The sequence below is a fragment of the Passer montanus genome, unplaced genomic scaffold, assembly GCF_014805655.1.
Source record: "Passer montanus isolate IOZ18808 unplaced genomic scaffold, ASM1480565v1 scaffold41, whole genome shotgun sequence".
NCBI lineage: Eukaryota > Metazoa > Chordata > Aves > Passeriformes > Passeridae > Passer > Passer montanus.
The window spans coordinates 6,757,752-6,773,437 of NW_024368930.1; the positions used below are offsets into that span (position 1 = coordinate 6,757,752).

Genomic DNA, 15,686 nt, shown 5'->3' on the forward strand with positions numbered 1-15,686 from the left:
GCAAATTGGAGACCAAATTTGGCCGCCACAGCAGCTTTCCCTTCCCTGGTGCCATCCCAAGCCTGCCTTTCCCGGGAGGTGGCACAGTGGTACCCACATCCCCCCGGGCAGCGCAGGGACCGGAGTGACCCCTCTGATCCCACACCAAGCGATGCTCCTGTGCCTCAGCACAGCCCGAGACAGCTCCCAGGGGACCCGGGTGGCACAGAGGGACCCAGCCGTGTGCGCTGGGGTGCTGGGAAGGGGAGCAGGGCATGGCAGCGTGGGGACCCCAGCCGTGCCTGTGGCAGGCTGGCAGCAGGAAGATGGCACAGAGGGACCCAGCCTGGGAAGGGGAGCAGGGCATGGCAGCGTGGGGAGCCCAGCCGTGCCTGTGGCAGGCTGGCAGCAGGAAGAGCTCCGGCCCCAGCCGGGCTCTATCAGCGCCCTCATCTCGCAGGGGGATGGGAGAAGCTCTCGAGGGCGGCTGTGGTTTGGCGTCGAGCGCGGGGCTGACAGAGCCTGGGGTGCCTCCAGCCCGAGCGCCTTCAGCGGGGTTTGCTGAGCGCTGCGTTTTCGCTTTTAATCTCTTCACCTGCCGAGATGCTGAGGGAAGGAGCGTGGCTTCCTGCCACACCGCCTGGCACGGCACGGCACGGCACGGCACGGGGGCTGCGGGCTCCACCCAGCTCCAGGCCACCGTGCCACGAGGTCAGGCAGCCACTGGCCATGTGCCCAGGGCCACCATCACTGCCTCATCTCCACCGGGGAAGAGAGGAGGGAAGTTTAACTCTGGTACCCATCCAGCTCGCCCAAGCTTTTTTGGCTCACGGAGGCTGCAGGACCCGCGGGAGTGATGGGGAGGTGAGCGAGGAAGCAAATGCTGAGCAAACACAGCCTGGCTTGTACCACAGCCCTGGGCAAGGCTCTGCTGTGGCACAGATCACCCCCTACAGCAGCTCTTGGTGGCTGTGTCCCCATTTCAGAGGTGCCAAACCGCCCATCCAGGGCGCACTCGCAGTCACATCGTGCTCAAAGCTGCTCTCTCAGCACCACTTGCACCAGCAGCAGCAGCCAGAGCCCCCAGAAACAGGGATTTAGACTCAGTTTAAGAGTGTAAACCTTCTCTCAGCCTTTTAATGGTGTTTGGGAGAGGGCTGCCCATGGAGACACCCTAGCATGGGTCTGAAAGGGTGGGAATGGAGCAGAGCCCACAGCCCACACCAGTGAAATTTCTGTGTTGTCCTGTACAGGGTGAGGAGATGGATTCAGTGATCCCTGAATTCAGTGATGAATTCAGTGATTCAGTGATGGCTGACCCCATCTCCCCATAACAAGGGGCATTCTGTGAGGGGAGCAAAGCTCCTCAGGGCTTACGGGGGGCTGGAGGGGGCCCTGGTCTCCCCCAGGCAGTGTGAGGAGGACAGAGACCCTCAGTCACGGCAGAAACCTCCTGATGGGAGTCTGATCCTGCAGCCCAAGGCATGGGGCTGGCTGCAGCCCCATCACCCCCCACCCCAAAATGTGACTGGTCCCCACCCTGTTCCCATCTTGGTGCCAGCCCTGTCTCACTGGGGTCACACCCAGCACCCCCAAATGCCCATCTGGGGACATGCCACCATCAAGCTGCTGGCAGCAGCTGGGCTGGGGTGGGACAAGGACACTCGTAGAAAAGTAACAGAAAATATAAACAGAGAGTGAGTGCAGGGCACAGGGCTTGGTGGGCACAGGGCTTGGTGGGCACAGGGCTGCTGGCACCTGTCCCTTTGGCACCCGACGGTGTCCAGCCAGGTGGGACCTCCCTGTGGCACTGCCCCTGGCCCTGGGGGCTATAGGTTGGTGATGTACACCTCCAGCCCATTGGCTGCTGTCCGGGCAGAGGCTTTCCGGGACGCCCCTGCCCAGACATCCACCACGCTCTCATACAGGTTCTCGGGGACACAGGCCTTCCCCGGCTTGTCCCGTTTTGCTGCCTTCTTCCAGTTCATGTCCACAGCCTCATAGTCAGGCTCGGGGCCACGGGCCTGAGCAGGCCATGCTCTGTCGTTGATGGACTCGTAACAGGGGTCAGGGGGACCTGGGGCTGCTGGGGACCCCTCCTGCTGGCAGGGGGGCGGCCACCCGGACCCCGCTTCCTTCACAGCCCTCGGGGTTGATGCAGGGGCCTGGGATTTCTTCTTGGTGGCTTTGCACACCGTCGAGTACATCTCCTCCAGCTGCAAAAGGAATTGTTTTTGGGGGTGGAGGTTTGGGGGCAATCCCTGCCCACTGCAGGGTACCCTCATGATTTTGTCCCCCCCATCTTCTGATGGAAGTTGTGAGCAGGAGGGGCAATGCCAGGGGCAATGCCAAGGATCCCCATCCTGGCAGTGGATCCTAACTTGTACCCTGCTCCACACATGGCCACAGCCAGGAGAGAGGGAATTAAATGACCCACCCCGGACCATGTGCCCCATCCCTGCTGTCCCCAGAGCTGTACCTTGGCATGAGGGGCACTCTCTGTGCCATGCCAGCAGTGCTGTGCTCCGGAGGGTCCTGCCCCAGCCCCATCCTGCACCTCCACCGACACTGCCTTCTTCACTTTATGGACACAGGCATAGTCAGCTGCCCCAGGCACGGCCCGTGGAGGGGACAGCTGGGTGCCAGCTGGCATGGGGGGCACCGGGGTGCCCTCTCCCCCCACGGCCAGGCACTCATAGACAGCGTCTGGCGCTGGTTTCCGCAGCGGGCTGAAGAGCAGGTTGGAGTAGGTCTGGTCAGGGGCTGGGGAAGTGGCCGGGGGCTCAGGGACGGGGATCTGGGGCAGCTCACGGTGCAGGAGGCCAGAGCTGTGCAGGGATTCTCCTCCAGGGGCCGCGGGACCGGGGAGATCCAGGCTGGCCGGACGCTGGACTGTGGGAGAGAAGAGGAAATGAGGGGATGCAAGGCACAACCCCTGTGCCAGGCTGTGGCACGTCTGCCCGTGGCACGATGGGCAGCATGGGGACTGCAGGCAGTTGCCAAGGGCCACCAGCCCCTTGGGCCCCCCCTGCCCCACGGCCACTCACCATCCTCTCTGACCTTCACCCGGTACAGCTCGTGCAGCTTCGTGTCCGACTTGCTGAGTGACCGCAGCTGTGTCTGGCACAGCAGGGCCTGCCAGGGGGGACAGACACCCTCAGGCTGGGCTGGGAGCCCAGACCCCTCCCAGGGCTGATCCTGCCCCCCAAACGTGCTCTTACCTCATCCACGAGCTTCACCCCGTTGGGAGCGACCTTCTTCCTGCCCTTCCTGCAGGGAGAAGTGGGGCTGAGCCCAAGGCAGGTGGCAGAGCCAGGGGTGAGGAGCAGGTGTCCTGGGTCCCCAGTGTCCCAAAACACACGTCCTGCCCCTTCCCCAGCCCCACAGCAGGCTCTGTGCTGCCCGGGGACATCACAATTGCATCCTGCACCCCACTGAGCTGTGCAGGGCACCACTGGCACCACCCTTGGCACTGCCCCTCCTGCTCACAGCTCAGCCCTCTCTGGGCTGCTCCTCTGAGGTTTTTGGCTGTAGGGGCTGTTCCAGGGGGCTGTGACACACAGGGATGCAGGATCAAGCCAGGCAGAGCTGCTGACCCCGTGGTCCCAGCTCAGGATGGCTGCACACAGTCCCCACATGCAGCCACCAAAAGCCACCAAATGAGGGATCCCCAGCCCCACCCAGCCCCAGGAGGGAGAGTGGAGGAGCTGTGGGCAGCACGTACCGTTTGCAGGCAGCACACAGGGTGCCCAGGTAGACCAGGCCACCAAGCAGGGCCAGGGCAGTGCCAGCTGGCAGCAGCTGGGTCCCTGCTGTCCCCTCACTGCTGGCTGCAGCCATGGGGAGCCGCTTGCAGCACCACTGCAGGGCTGAGCTCTGAGGAGAGAGAACACGAGTTGGAGTTCAGCCTGAGCTGCTGGGCTCACCATGGCATGAAATAGTGCTCTGTGACCCCCAGGGCTTAAGGGACCCCTGCAGCACAGTCCCCCAGCAGGGGGGTGCTCTGGATGGGGACATTTCATTGGGTGACCCATTTTCGGGCCAGCAATTGCTGTCCCCAAAGTCACTGTAACACCTCCAGTGCCCAGCCCTGTGTGGACACTTGACAGTGGGTGCTCTGTCACCACCAGGGAAATCTTCAAATTTTGGTTCCTTTCGGAAAAAAAACCCCAATCCAACAAAACCAGCGGGATTCAAGCTCACAATTTGCCACTGAAATGGTGAAAAGGAGATGCCCGGGAGCCCTGAAAACCCTCTGGAGACACCCTAGGAATGACAGAGTGCTTTCTGGGGACACTGGGACACCAACCCGGGCTGTGGGATGGGGGTGGCACTGCTCCTGAGCACAGGGGAGGTTAGTAAAGACAGGCAGTATGACTCAATTTCCTGAAAACAGGGGGAGCTTCAGCATCTTCCTCCCCCTCCTCTCCCTCCTCATGCCCTGGCCTCAGCAGAACACACCAGGACACCCTCCTTCTGCAATGGATTCACACGTTCCCTGTGCCACCACAACCCCAGGTCTGCAGCTGCTCTCTGCTGTGACACCAGAGCAGAAAACACCCCATCTTCCCACCCCTTCCTGAGCCTAAAGCTGTGCCTTGCCCAAACCCAGCCCTTGTTCCTGTGCTTTCCTCAGGGCAAAAACCATCCCCTGCAACTGCGGCAGAGCAAGCGGAGCAGGGGCAGGAGGGGGTCCTGACACAAAGCACGGGTGCTCCCCAGCCTGTCAGGATCACCTCCTTCCCCAGGAGGCTTTTGGTGACCTCTGTCCCATCATTTCCATGCCACCATCCCCGTCCCTGCTCTGCTGCCAGCACGCTGCAAACCCAAAGCAAGAGCTGACAGCCTTCACCTTCACTGCATCGACGGCAGCTGCAGCTCCCAGCTCTGCACAGCTCAGCTCTGTGCACCCTGCTCTACAAAAACAGGCTGGCCTGTCACCAGCACCCCAGAAATGCCTGATCTGAAAGGAGATGGAGGCAGTTCCTGGAGTAAAACACAGCTTCAAGAAGGCACGGTAGCTGATCCAGATGAGGCCAGCAGTAGGGTCCCTGGGCAGAGCTGAGCATGGATGGGAACCCAGAGATCCAAAGGGACATGCTGAGCACCTCTTACTCACCCTCTTGCATATCTTCATCCGCACGACAAAGCCCAGATGAGCTCAGGTGAGAAGCCACCCTGCCTTGTGTAAATCTCAAAAGCTACTGCAGGCCCACAGGAGCACCCCTCTCCTCTGCACCCCCGGTCACACAGCAGCATCTTTGGCACATTTTTACCCCAATAACCAGAAGGTCCCTGCCCATTTGCAGCACCCTTTTATCTGTGAGCATCCTTTTATCTACAAACTTCCCATGCCTTTGGAAACTGCCCTGACTGAAGCATGAACCCTGGAGAGCAATTATTTCAAGGTAGAAAGTGAGACAGAGAGGTTTTAAGGACTAACCAGGCTGGACAGACTGGCTTAGATCAGAGCTGGGAAGGGGAGGCTGTTCCCTTTCCAACGTTTTAATTAGACAACACAGCTTTTCTGTCTGAGCATACTTTAATTATTCGGATTACCTGCAACAGGGCCGGTGTGTTACACAGAGCCTGGAGCTCCTCGCTGGGCTCGTTCAGCTCATTAGAGTGATGGAATCACGGGCTGCAGGAGCAGGGCAGAGCTCAGCAGGCTCTGGAGTTGAGCAGACAAAGTTCTAGCAAGGTTTGACGGCCGGGAGCTGGTGTGAAGTTGGAATCAAGGTGGGAGCTTTCAGCATGAGGCAGGAACAGGGCAGCTTATCCCAAAGCAGGGGGATTTTCCATCCCTGAATTTTGAAGATTGAAAGGAGAGACTTCCTTGAGCAGGAACGAATGCAGAGAAATTCTTCTGGCCTACTTTCTGTAGAGCAGGTCGGTGGTTGCTCCAGGATGTCTGAGCAGTGAAGCTGTGCAGTGCACCCTCCTCAGTGCTCAGCTCAGCAGTCACCAGGAGAATCCACTTCTCAGGACAACACCTTGGGTCTCCCAAAACCACAGATCTGCCAGCAGAACCCAGTGCCTGACTAACCACACCCAGGTAGGACTGAGCAGGTTTGCAAGGCAAAGTCTCAGCCAGACCTTCTGAAACCCACACCTGAATTTCCTGCCAATAAAGGCAGGAATATCGATCTCCCTGTCCTGGGGCGGCTCCCCGGGGCAGGAGACTGAGCAGACGGCGTTTCGCAAGGCTCTGGCTCCACCAGCCCAGCCCAGGTGGCTTTGAAGGCCTTTGAGGGCAGTCACAGTGTTTGATACGTGTGACAGCACCCACAGCCCTCTGAGCAGGGATCACTCCTCTGTGTGACACCCTGCACCCTTAAGGCAGATGGGTTGCTGCTCCTCCAGGACGTGGGAGTTTTTTGTGACTCCTACAAAAGGTGCAAATAACTCATCTGGGCGTCCTGAAAGCAAGATTAAATTCACTGCAAAACCAAGTGCTGCTGCTGATGATTCTGCCTGGCCTCTGATTCATCTCCCCAGATAAAACCACGCAGTGTTCAGTGCAGGGTGGCAAGGAAAAAGTCTGCAAAGCTACTCAAAGCCTATTTGCACAAAACCAAGAGGAACATTTTGAGCTGATTTTCATCAGCAACTGCACACAGCTGCAGCAAACTCTGCTCAGGTACCCCAGGGAGTTGTGCTTCAAAAAAGGCCCAAGAAGCAGAAGTAGATGGATTTTTTTCTTTTCAATTACAAAAAGTGAAAGCTCTGTTTACAGTCAGTTACAACACTGAATCTGCCCAAATTCACTAAAATTAGTGAATTTTAAGATTATTTCACAAAAGCAGGCATGAGATCTTACCCACTTTGCTTATCTCTGCAATGAGATTTCACGGTCAAACACCTCTGGGGGCTTTTCATTTAGAAAGTGCCAACCATACTTGTAAATGCCAGACCCAAATGCCTGAAAACTTGGATGCAGACTTCTAGCTGCAGTTCTGATCGCTGCTCACATGCTGGAGTGGCTTTTGAGAAGATACAACTTCAAAACTTTCAGGTGAGTGACTGTCAGCCCACACCACAGGGCTCTGCTCGAGGCTGACACCATTTCAGCACTTTTCTTTCTTCCTGCCCTTCCCTGCTTGCTGAACACTCACTTGGGCAGAAAAATGCTCTTTTAAGGCAAGAATAACCTCAAGAGGTTTTCTGCAGAGCTGAGCCACAGCAGGAGACCAGCGGAGAGCTTGGAGCTGCTGTAAGGACAAGCCAGATTCCAAACTGCAGCACGGCTGTAAGAAGGAGATGTGTCTCCTCCAGAACCATCTGCCTGCCACCGTGGTTTCCTTTGCCACAGACGCACTACTTCTACATCGTCTCGGGTTTTCAGAAGACAGCATTTCAGGCACCACATTCTCAAGCCTCCCCACCCAGAGACAGGAGCTCAGCACTTTCCCATTGCACACACCAGCAACACTCCTGTCCCCTTCCTCACAAAACAACTGGAAATTTCCACAATGCCACACACCTCTGAACTGAATTCATTCACCCCAAGAGAAATTGGCTCCCACTGAGTCTCCAGACCCCAGCCATGGGATCCCAGCAGCACTGCCAAGCTCCACCACCTTCTCTTCCCTTTTAAGCCCAGCTACAGAGCACAAAGCGTGGAATGACACAGCTTGGAGCCCAACTCACACAGCTGAACCCAGCTGAGGCTTCCCAGAGCAGAGCAGGAATCCTGCCTGTCCAGTCTACCCAGCCCCAAGAGCATCTCTGACAATGCTGTGACTCCTGTATACTTTGGGGGGTTTAAGGTATCTCCCCCCCAGTTCAGCTGCGGATTCCTCATTTCCCAGGCAGGACAGCCACCACCACTTACTTGCAGGAACTCAAAACCCGGTGAGCGTGGAGCGCAGGGATCCAACCATGCTCTCCTCCCTGCAGAATTCCATTCCTTATCCCACAGCAAGTCCCAGTCAGGGCCTCCCGCACATTTCCAGCACCCCGCTCCCTGAGGAGCAGCCGGCTGTGAGCAGGCACCGAGCACACACACACACCCCACGGCTTCCTGGCCTCGGAGGTGGTGGCTTCCCCCCGGTAGGCTGGGTCTGCGCCCGCAGCCCCGGCCGCGCCCGCTCCCCGCCCGGCTCCTCCGGGAGCTCGGGGCAACGCAGGGAGAACGGGGAGCCCCAGATCGTCATTACCTTGCAAATGAACAACGCCTCGCAGGGGGAGAGGGGAAAAAGAAACACCAGCTTTATTCATCAGGGGTGTGAACTGCGCTGGGTGGGAGGTGGCGGCTGCTGGAACAGGAGTCTGACAAGTCAGGCTGTGGAGATGCCAAGGAAGGGTCAAAATGGATTTGGCAAAGACACGGGGCTCATACACACAGTTCCTAAAGAGATGATGATGTTCAGCAGTCTCAGAGCACAAAATAAACCCCCAAGTTTTCTCTGCCCAGCTCAGCTCTCCAGTCATGGGCCACTTCATTGAGCATCCACGCTAAGCTGGGAACATTAATCCTTGTCACCACTTAGCACTCAAGTGTGAGAAACAAACAGTCATTTGTGAGGGAAGGGCCATTGTTAAACCCTTGAGTTGAGCCTGGTGTGCGAAGAACACGAATTCAGAACAATGAGGACAGTACAGCCAATTCCAACAGGAACCGATGGATGTTGAAGTGCCTGAGGCAGCCCATGACACATCCCACATCCACCAGGACCGCAGCACGATCCAGGTGCTCTTCAGGAGCACACACTCACTCCCACAGACTTCCTGAAGATGTTCATCTTGTTTGGTTTTGCTGTCTCGCTGTGTTTCTGAGGTGTGTCTGCAGCAATGTGAAATCCCACACAACCTGCACAGCTCTGATCCTATCTTCTTCAGTCTCAGATTTTCTTGTTCGTTTGGCAGCCTGACCCTGCAAATCAGGCACTGCCCTGCCCAGGCTGACAGCTTGTTTTTAATCTGTTCTTAGGGATAGATAAAAAAAGAGGTACTAAAGGAACCTTTTAATTAGAAAAATTACTCACAGAATAAAAGGAAATTGGTTCCTTAAATTAAAAAAAAACAAAAGTGTCTTTAAGATACTGGCATGAATTGCAAACTATTTTTGTTTTAAAAAAAAGCCTTTACAATGCAGAAATCCCACCAGATGATGAAACCAGCATCTCTCAGGCAAGATCTGGCCACCACCGACACAGAATGCAACCAAGGGGAGAGGACACCCTTCCTATCCAAACACCTTCCACATGCAGGGAAGAGCACTTGGCTTGCCTCCAGCCCAGCCCCGAGCTCTCCCACTGCAGGGCTGCACTCTGGGCTCAAACAGATCCTGCTCCTTGTGCTCATCCAGGGCCCAGTCCAACCTGGATCTGGGTCCTGAGGTTTTTCAGTAAAAGGACCCATGCCCAGTGAGCCACCTTGGGCAGAAAAACCCAGCTAATGGTGGCAAAAATCACAAGGTTCCCTGTGGAGCTGTTCCTGGATAGGTTTGGGAATTCTGATATGCTGCTGGCTTATCCCCCCAGCTATGGCACTCTACTTGTGGAACCAGGCAGCTCTCCATGCCAAGCCAGTGAGTTTGGCTACAGCATGGCCTGGGATACTCTAACAGTCAAACTGCTGAAATCTGATGCTCCAGGCTGCTGGTTCCACCTCCAAACTGTCAGTTTTCTGTCTCTGCCTTACACTAGGACTACAAAGAACTGCTCCCCCCAAAAACAGAGTTCTCAGAAAAATCCCATAGTAAAAACCAGAAGGCAGAGAGCAGCTAAAGCACTTGACCTTTGATGTTTTCACCCAGCCATGGTTGGGACCCTGCCTGCACCTGTGCTTGGCAGGTGGCCACAGACAGAAGCCACAGTTAATGGCAGGATGTGGGGCTGTCCAAGCCCCCTCAGCTGGTTTGTAGCCAGCAGTGTTGTCACCTGAGCACCCACAGACTCTGGATGGAGCTGCTACTGCAGGGAATATGAAGGAAAGAAGAGTGCAAGAGAGCAGAGAATTGTATCCCTTGCAGCTAGGCCTCATCCAAGGCCCAGCTCACTGAATGCTTTTGGGGCTGGACGGATGTGCACTACTCCCCCTCCCAGAAGAGCTCAGAAGCATCCAGAAACTGCTGCTTTTTTGCCCAGTTTTAGGCTGAACAGCCTGAGGCCCAGCAGAGCAGGACAGCTCATTGAGACTCTGAGGCCAGGAGCACCAGAAGGACAACTCCTGCAGTCCAACACCTTCCTCAGCACCTAGAACTCAGTCATCTTCTTGTGGGTCTCTGCTTTCTTCTGCTCCCGCTGTAGCCTGGCTTCCTGGGCCTGCAGCTGCCCCAGCTGCTTGTGAGCATTAGCCAGCTTCTTCTCCAGCTGGGCTGCAGCAATGCTGTGCCTGAAAGCAAAAAAGCACAGTGCCAATGTCATCCTGCATGGTAAGATCAAAGGCTTGTTCCATCCCAGGAGGGTTTGCCCTTTCCTGCAGGATTAGCCCAAGGGACCTGCTGAAAGCCAGGAATAAGCTGATGCTCAGCACTGTCTGGGCTAGAGAATGTCCTCCTGGGATCCTCAGCAGCAATGCTGCAGAGGTGGGCACGAGAAGGACTCCAGCACCTTTCCTCAGAGAGCTCCTCTCTTTGCCAAGCCTGAATTCCAGCCAAAGGACCCCAGACACATCTGCCGGTGTCCACGCTGGTCTGAAGCACACACTGAACTCCCTCCTCCACTTCCCCTTAAGCCCCATCCAGATACATTTCACTTGTTCCTCCCACATCTCATTTCAAGCCCACCCCTCCCCATCAGCACCACAAACTCGATCCCAAGGAACGTTTCCCTACCGCCCGATGTTGCGCTCCAGGGCCTGCTGGATTCCCAGGATATCCCTCTGTGTTTGCTCAATCTTCTCTGCGGTCTGGAAGAGGCTGACACTCAGGGCCTTCTTGGTGCTCTTGCTGGCGTGGTAGATCTCTTTGCTGCTCCTCTGGGGCAGAGCCATGCCCCCAGCCTTGTCCCCGGCGCTCTTCCCGCGCAGTTTCTCGTTCAGGAAGTCAAACACGTTGCGCGGGGCCTTACGCCCGCCCGGCTGCCCAGAGCTGCTTCCCTTTGCTCGGCTTTTCCTCGATTTGCCTGGCTCCAGCTTCCCCTGCTTCTTCTTCTGAAGCACCTCAGCACACTGGTCCAGGGATTTCCCTCGAGGAAGCACCACAGCCTGCACTGGCTCCACTCTGCCCTCGCCATTCTTCCCTAAGCCTGTGGAGAGACTCCGAGTCATTACAGCATCCCCTCTCCGAGTCACCTCCCACCTCAAGCTCACATTGACAGTCACAAGCTTAAAACAAGCTAACAGGCTTTTGAGGTACCAAAAGCTAGAACTCCTGTCCGAGCCAAGGGGACCAGCAAAGGCCAGGCCAGGAGCCTTTCACAGCAGCAGATTTGTGATTCCAAGCCCGAGGCCATCCGTCAGGCCGGTTTCTGTGGAACCGGGCTCAGCCTCACACCCTCAGCTTCTCAAGCCAGGTTCTACTTCAAACTGGTTTGGTTCCTCTGGAAGAACCAGAGACACAGAGGCCCTCCCAGAGCCCCCAAGGCTCGATGCAATTTGGGTGGGAGCAGCGAGTTCAGCAGGCTTTGAAGCGTGTGTCCAGGCCAGCAGATGCATTAACAGAGACATCAGAAGCTGTGCAGATCAGCTCCCCTCCACCTCCCCCTCTGAACACTCCACAAGGTTCTCATGGCTTTGATCATGAACTTGACTGTGCTTCCAGTGCCTCCCCTGTTTGCCATCACCACACAGGGGTTGGTGCCCCACATGCCTGTACTTCCATGAAATAACTCATCCCTCTTCCCTCCAACACTGCTGGGATCCCCCACACTGCTTCAGCCTCAGCCAAGTGGCCCTTCAGCACAGCAAAGCTCTGGCTTCAACCAAAATCTTGTGCTTTTCTTAACAGCCCAGGACCACCCTCTCCCCTTACCTTTTCCAAACTCATATCCCATCTGAACGAGCAGTTTGGAGCCAATGCCACGAGTATGGGCCTCCCAGCCAGCAAAAGAGGAGCTGCAGGCAGGGCTCCATTCCCCGTTCTCGGGAACCCCTGAGTCTATCACTGTGGAACACAAGAGGAGAATCAGTCAAACAGGAGTTGTGAGTAAAGCTGCTGTGTGCAGCACCCCTCACAGCACAATTCACCTCTCCAACACTAAAAGCATTTGGTCATGCCTCCAGCTTTACTCAGTTCCTAAGGAATTGTCACCTTCCATGAACACTGCACAGGGAGTGACTGAAATGTGAGGTTTCATTGGATTTAATGCACATATCTCCCAGTTCCAGGAAGAATCACCCAGGGGTTTTATGATTCTTTTCCTTCCAGGATGATAATACAGACTAATGTACACATCTGAGCAGAATTAGCACAGTGGCACCTAATACTTACCCTGTGCCTCCAGCTCCTGTCTCTGGCATGAGGCTCCTCCAGGCCACAGCATTAATTTGTGTTATTAGGATCCAATAACCTCTGTCAGGTTAAATGTAAAGAGCTCTAGGACACGACTTTGTCCCTGTGATGCAGCTGTGGCACCACCAAGTTTTATGATTCTTTTCCTTCCTTCCAGGATGATAATACAGACTAATGTACACATCTGAGCAGAATTAGCACAGTGGCACCTAATACTTACCCTGTGCCTCCAGCTCCTGTCTCTGGCATGAGGCTCCTCCAGGCCACAGCATTAATTTGTGTTATTAGGATCCAATAACCTCTGTCAGGTTAAATGTAAAGAGCTCTAGGACACGACTTTGTCCCTGTGATGCAGCTGTGGCACCACCAGAGGGACAGTGCTGCCTGTGCAACTTCCAAGGAGTCACTTGGGCACTCTCTGTGCCACCTTACAGCAGTCAAACAGGGCATGGCTGTTCCTGCAGCCCCACGGAGGCACCAGAAGGACCCAACACTCCCATTTCCTTGGGTCTCACATTCCTGGGCCATGGAGCTCCCAAGGATGAGAAAATCTGATTCACTTATTAACTCAGCTCAGCCAGACACGTAAGAAACAGGAACTCCAAAATCTCACACCCTCTTCTTGCACGTGTGGGGAGTTCCCATGGAAACCTCCAGCCTTCATTAGCCCAGGGATTTGCACAAAACAAAGATTTCAGTTTGCAGTTTTAGCATAACAGCCAGTTACTGTTCTCAGTCTTTCAGGCAGTTTGCAGGAGATCAACTGCTCTTTCATCAGAGGTGAGACACAGAGAGCTCTAGGACAGTGAGCCAGTCCCAGAGAAAAGCAGAACAAAATCCCGAGTCACTTTTGCTCACTTGGTCCCCGCTCCCTTACCTTTGGCATAACCAGAATCATCCACACTGTCCTCATCAGACTCGCCAGATTCAGCAGCCTCTTCACTTCTCAGGGGGGGAATGACACTGTCCCCTTCCAGCACGGCCTCCTTGAGGAGCAGGGAGTCAAATTTCACCGTGTAGTAACCGCTGTCCACATCTGCAGAGGGAACAGCAGGGACAGGAGCTGCAGCACACGGCAGCTAAACCAGAGTCAGCCCCAGAGAACGGCACAGGACAGGGGGAGGCCCAAGGAACAGCTCTAGAAAATTCTGGGTTTAATCTGTGATTTTTATTTCTGTCTGGGAGGGGGAAGCACCCGCTGCAATGAAAAGCTGTTTCCACAATGCCCGTGTTGATACCCAAAGTTTATCTCTACCAATCAAGGAAGATGGGCTGTTGAGAAATGGAATTAAAGAGAAGTTAGACTTGCTCCCTTCTGACTTAAAAACAGTTAAAAGGAAGATGGAAAGAGGGATAAACCCTCCCTCTTCCCAGGACAGAGGGAAGGCTGTATCAGCAGCTGCCGGGCAGGGCCAGCTCCCAGGCTTTTGTTTAAACAAGACCAGATTATTGCCATTCTCACCTACTAGACATGTAAATTCCTGCCGTCCCTCCCTCTGCCCTGGAGCAGTTGCTGACCTCGTAGTCATTTCCTTTCCACATTCCTGCTCTTTATATCCCCTATTTCCCAGTCAATTCCCTCCTCTAGCCTGACAAAACTCACACTGCTTCCTCAGCTAGGTCAAGACTTTGAGTTCAGGGCAGCAGCCACATAGTTTATGTTTTTCTGTCATGAACCACAGAAACCTCAGCCTCCACCTCCCCCCGGGGCCCGGGGAAGCCCCTGCCCCCCTCACCGGTGATTTTGGCCGTGTACCAGATGCCATCGCTGTGCTTGGCCAGGCAGGCTGAGCCCACCCCCAGACTGCTCAGGTCGGGCTCCTGGAACGGCTGGAGCTCCTCCACAGGCACCACCTGCCCGTGGGAAAACCTGCAGGGAAGGAGGAACAGGAGTTTTCAAAGGGAAACCCTTCCTTCCTCCACAGGAATGCACACCAGTGTCAGAGGTGAGGAGCCTTCACCGTAATTAGGGAAGTCTGACCACGTGCTGTTGTAATTATGGAGTTGTTCATGTGTCACCTCAAACACGTTATTTATGTCACAGGACAAAGAATGCACCTCAGCCCAGAGAGTGAAACCTCCTTGCTAGTGAGACACCCAGTCAAAGAGTTCATGGCTTTGGGGAGAAACAGGACCAGAGGGGGGTCCCTCCAGGGCTCCAGCCCAGCACCCTCACAAAGGTGAGGATGGTGAGGATGGTGAGGATCACAGCCCAGCTCCCTCACAGCCCCCTGAGGCTGATCCTGGTGAAGACCCCCCCAAACCAGAGCCTACACAACCTCCCTGTACAACTGGGATGTGTGCATCACCCACAGACCTGGGTGCTTTGTTTCAAAATGCTTCATCAGTTGTTAATTCATCACACCTCTGCACCTTCCCCACAGGATTTCCCACTCCAGCTGCAGAGAGCAGCCAAACTGATGGCACTGCTCAGCACAGCCCATCTCAGAAACACCAAGGCACCATTTCTCTGGGTGAGAAAGCCCCCAGAGCACTTGAGGAGCAGGTTTCTCCCTGTGACCCCCCTCCCACCCCTCTCTCTTTACCGACAGCTCTCCTTAAATCTGCACTTGTCATCCAGGAAGAACGGGCAGGGCTTCAGGGCCTTGTGGGTGGGGTACAGGTAGAGCACCCTGACCCCTGCACTGCCATCCTCCAGCTCCTCTGTCCCCACAATCATGGCATTGTGGTACTCCAGGGTGCCCCAGGAGCTGTAGTAGGGGGCTTTAACCTTCATGCCACTCAGCTCCTCCTCCTCCTCCTCTCTCTCAGACTCCTCCTCCTCTTCACTGCACTTGGGTTTGGGTTTGTCCCCCGTTTCTCCCTCTCTCTCTGAGGGGATCTCGTTGTCATCAGCTGGAGGCTCCCCATCTGCTCCCAGCCCAGCAATGGCTTCCTGGAAAGCAGCGTACTCCTCATCCTGGGCAGAGCTCTCCAGGTGGGAATGCTGCCGCGGGACCCCTGCTGGGGAGGAGGAGGAGGCGCCATCCGTGTCCAGAGTGGCCAGCAGTTTGCTCTTTTTCACGGCCACCAGGCTGGACTCGGTCAGTTCTATGAGCTGCTTCAAGTCCTCCTGCAGCTGCAGCAGGTCCGAGCGCTGCGAGGGGTCCCGGGCGGCGCCCAGCGCCCGCTGCACCTGCTCCAGCTGCGCGCTGTGGCTCTGGATCGCCGCTGCCAGGCTCTGCTCGTCCATCCTCACGGCAGCAAGGGCGCCCTCGTCCTCTCCACGAGCTCAAAACGCATCCAGAGCTTCCTCAAGCGCTTCTGGATAACAAGTCCTCGCCCGCAGAAGCGACATCGACGCGCCGTG

The 15,686-nt window shown here is 55.8% G+C and overlaps 2 protein-coding genes across 3 annotated transcripts; both read right to left on the reverse strand.

Annotated features, from left to right (window-relative positions):
• Positions 1 to 1,110: 1,110 nt before the first annotated feature.
• On the reverse strand, positions 1,111 to 8,071 carry LIME1 (Lck interacting transmembrane adaptor 1). 2 transcript variants are annotated; one of them, XM_039719499.1, is made up of 7 exons: positions 7,814 to 8,071; positions 5,539 to 5,783; positions 3,704 to 3,855; positions 3,201 to 3,249; positions 3,027 to 3,114; positions 2,459 to 2,871; positions 1,111 to 2,195 (listed from the first exon to the last, which is right to left on the reverse strand). In XM_039719499.1, exons 3-7 carry the CDS (start codon positions 3,817 to 3,819, stop codon positions 1,809 to 1,811), a joined length of 1,053 nt encoding a protein of 350 aa, XP_039575433.1. In that variant the 5' UTR covers positions 3,820 to 3,855; positions 5,539 to 5,783; positions 7,814 to 8,071; the 3' UTR covers positions 1,111 to 1,808. The 2 variants fall into 2 exon arrangements, with proteins under 2 accessions (XP_039575433.1, XP_039575434.1); XM_039719500.1 differs by lacking the exon at positions 5,539 to 5,783.
• A 99-nt stretch (positions 8,072 to 8,170) lies between these two features.
• ZGPAT (zinc finger CCCH-type and G-patch domain containing) lies at positions 8,171 to 15,604 on the reverse strand. The gene is made up of 6 exons (XM_039719484.1): positions 14,923 to 15,604; positions 14,113 to 14,246; positions 13,254 to 13,412; positions 11,897 to 12,028; positions 10,760 to 11,171; positions 8,171 to 10,317 (listed from the first exon to the last, which is right to left on the reverse strand). Exons 1-6 carry the CDS (start codon positions 15,567 to 15,569, stop codon positions 10,179 to 10,181), a joined length of 1,623 nt encoding a protein of 540 aa, XP_039575418.1. The 5' UTR covers positions 15,570 to 15,604; the 3' UTR covers positions 8,171 to 10,178.
• Positions 15,605 to 15,686: the final 82 nt, after the last annotated feature.

Coding starts and splice junctions, on each gene's coding strand:
- ZGPAT (XM_039719484.1), bottom strand. CDS start 15,569: ATGGACGAGCAGAGCCTGGCAGCGGCGATCCAGAGCCACAGCGCGCAG. Junction 13,413..14,112: donor GTACACGGCCAAAATCACCG/GTGAGGGGGGCA, acceptor TTCCCTCTGCAG/ATGTGGACAGCGGTTACTAC. Junction 11,172..11,896: donor GGGATATGAGTTTGGAAAAG/GTAAGGGGAGAG, acceptor GTCTCTCCACAG/GCTTAGGGAAGAATGGCGAG.
- LIME1 (XM_039719500.1), bottom strand. CDS start 3,819: ATGGCTGCAGCCAGCAGTGAGGGGACAGCAGGGACCCAGCTGCTGCCA. Junction 3,115..3,200: donor GGGTGAAGCTCGTGGATGAG/GTAAGAGCACGT, acceptor CCCCCCTGGCAG/GCCCTGCTGTGCCAGACACA. Junction 2,196..2,458: donor AGAGTGCCCCTCATGCCAAG/GTACAGCTCTGG, acceptor TTCCTTTTGCAG/CTGGAGGAGATGTACTCGAC.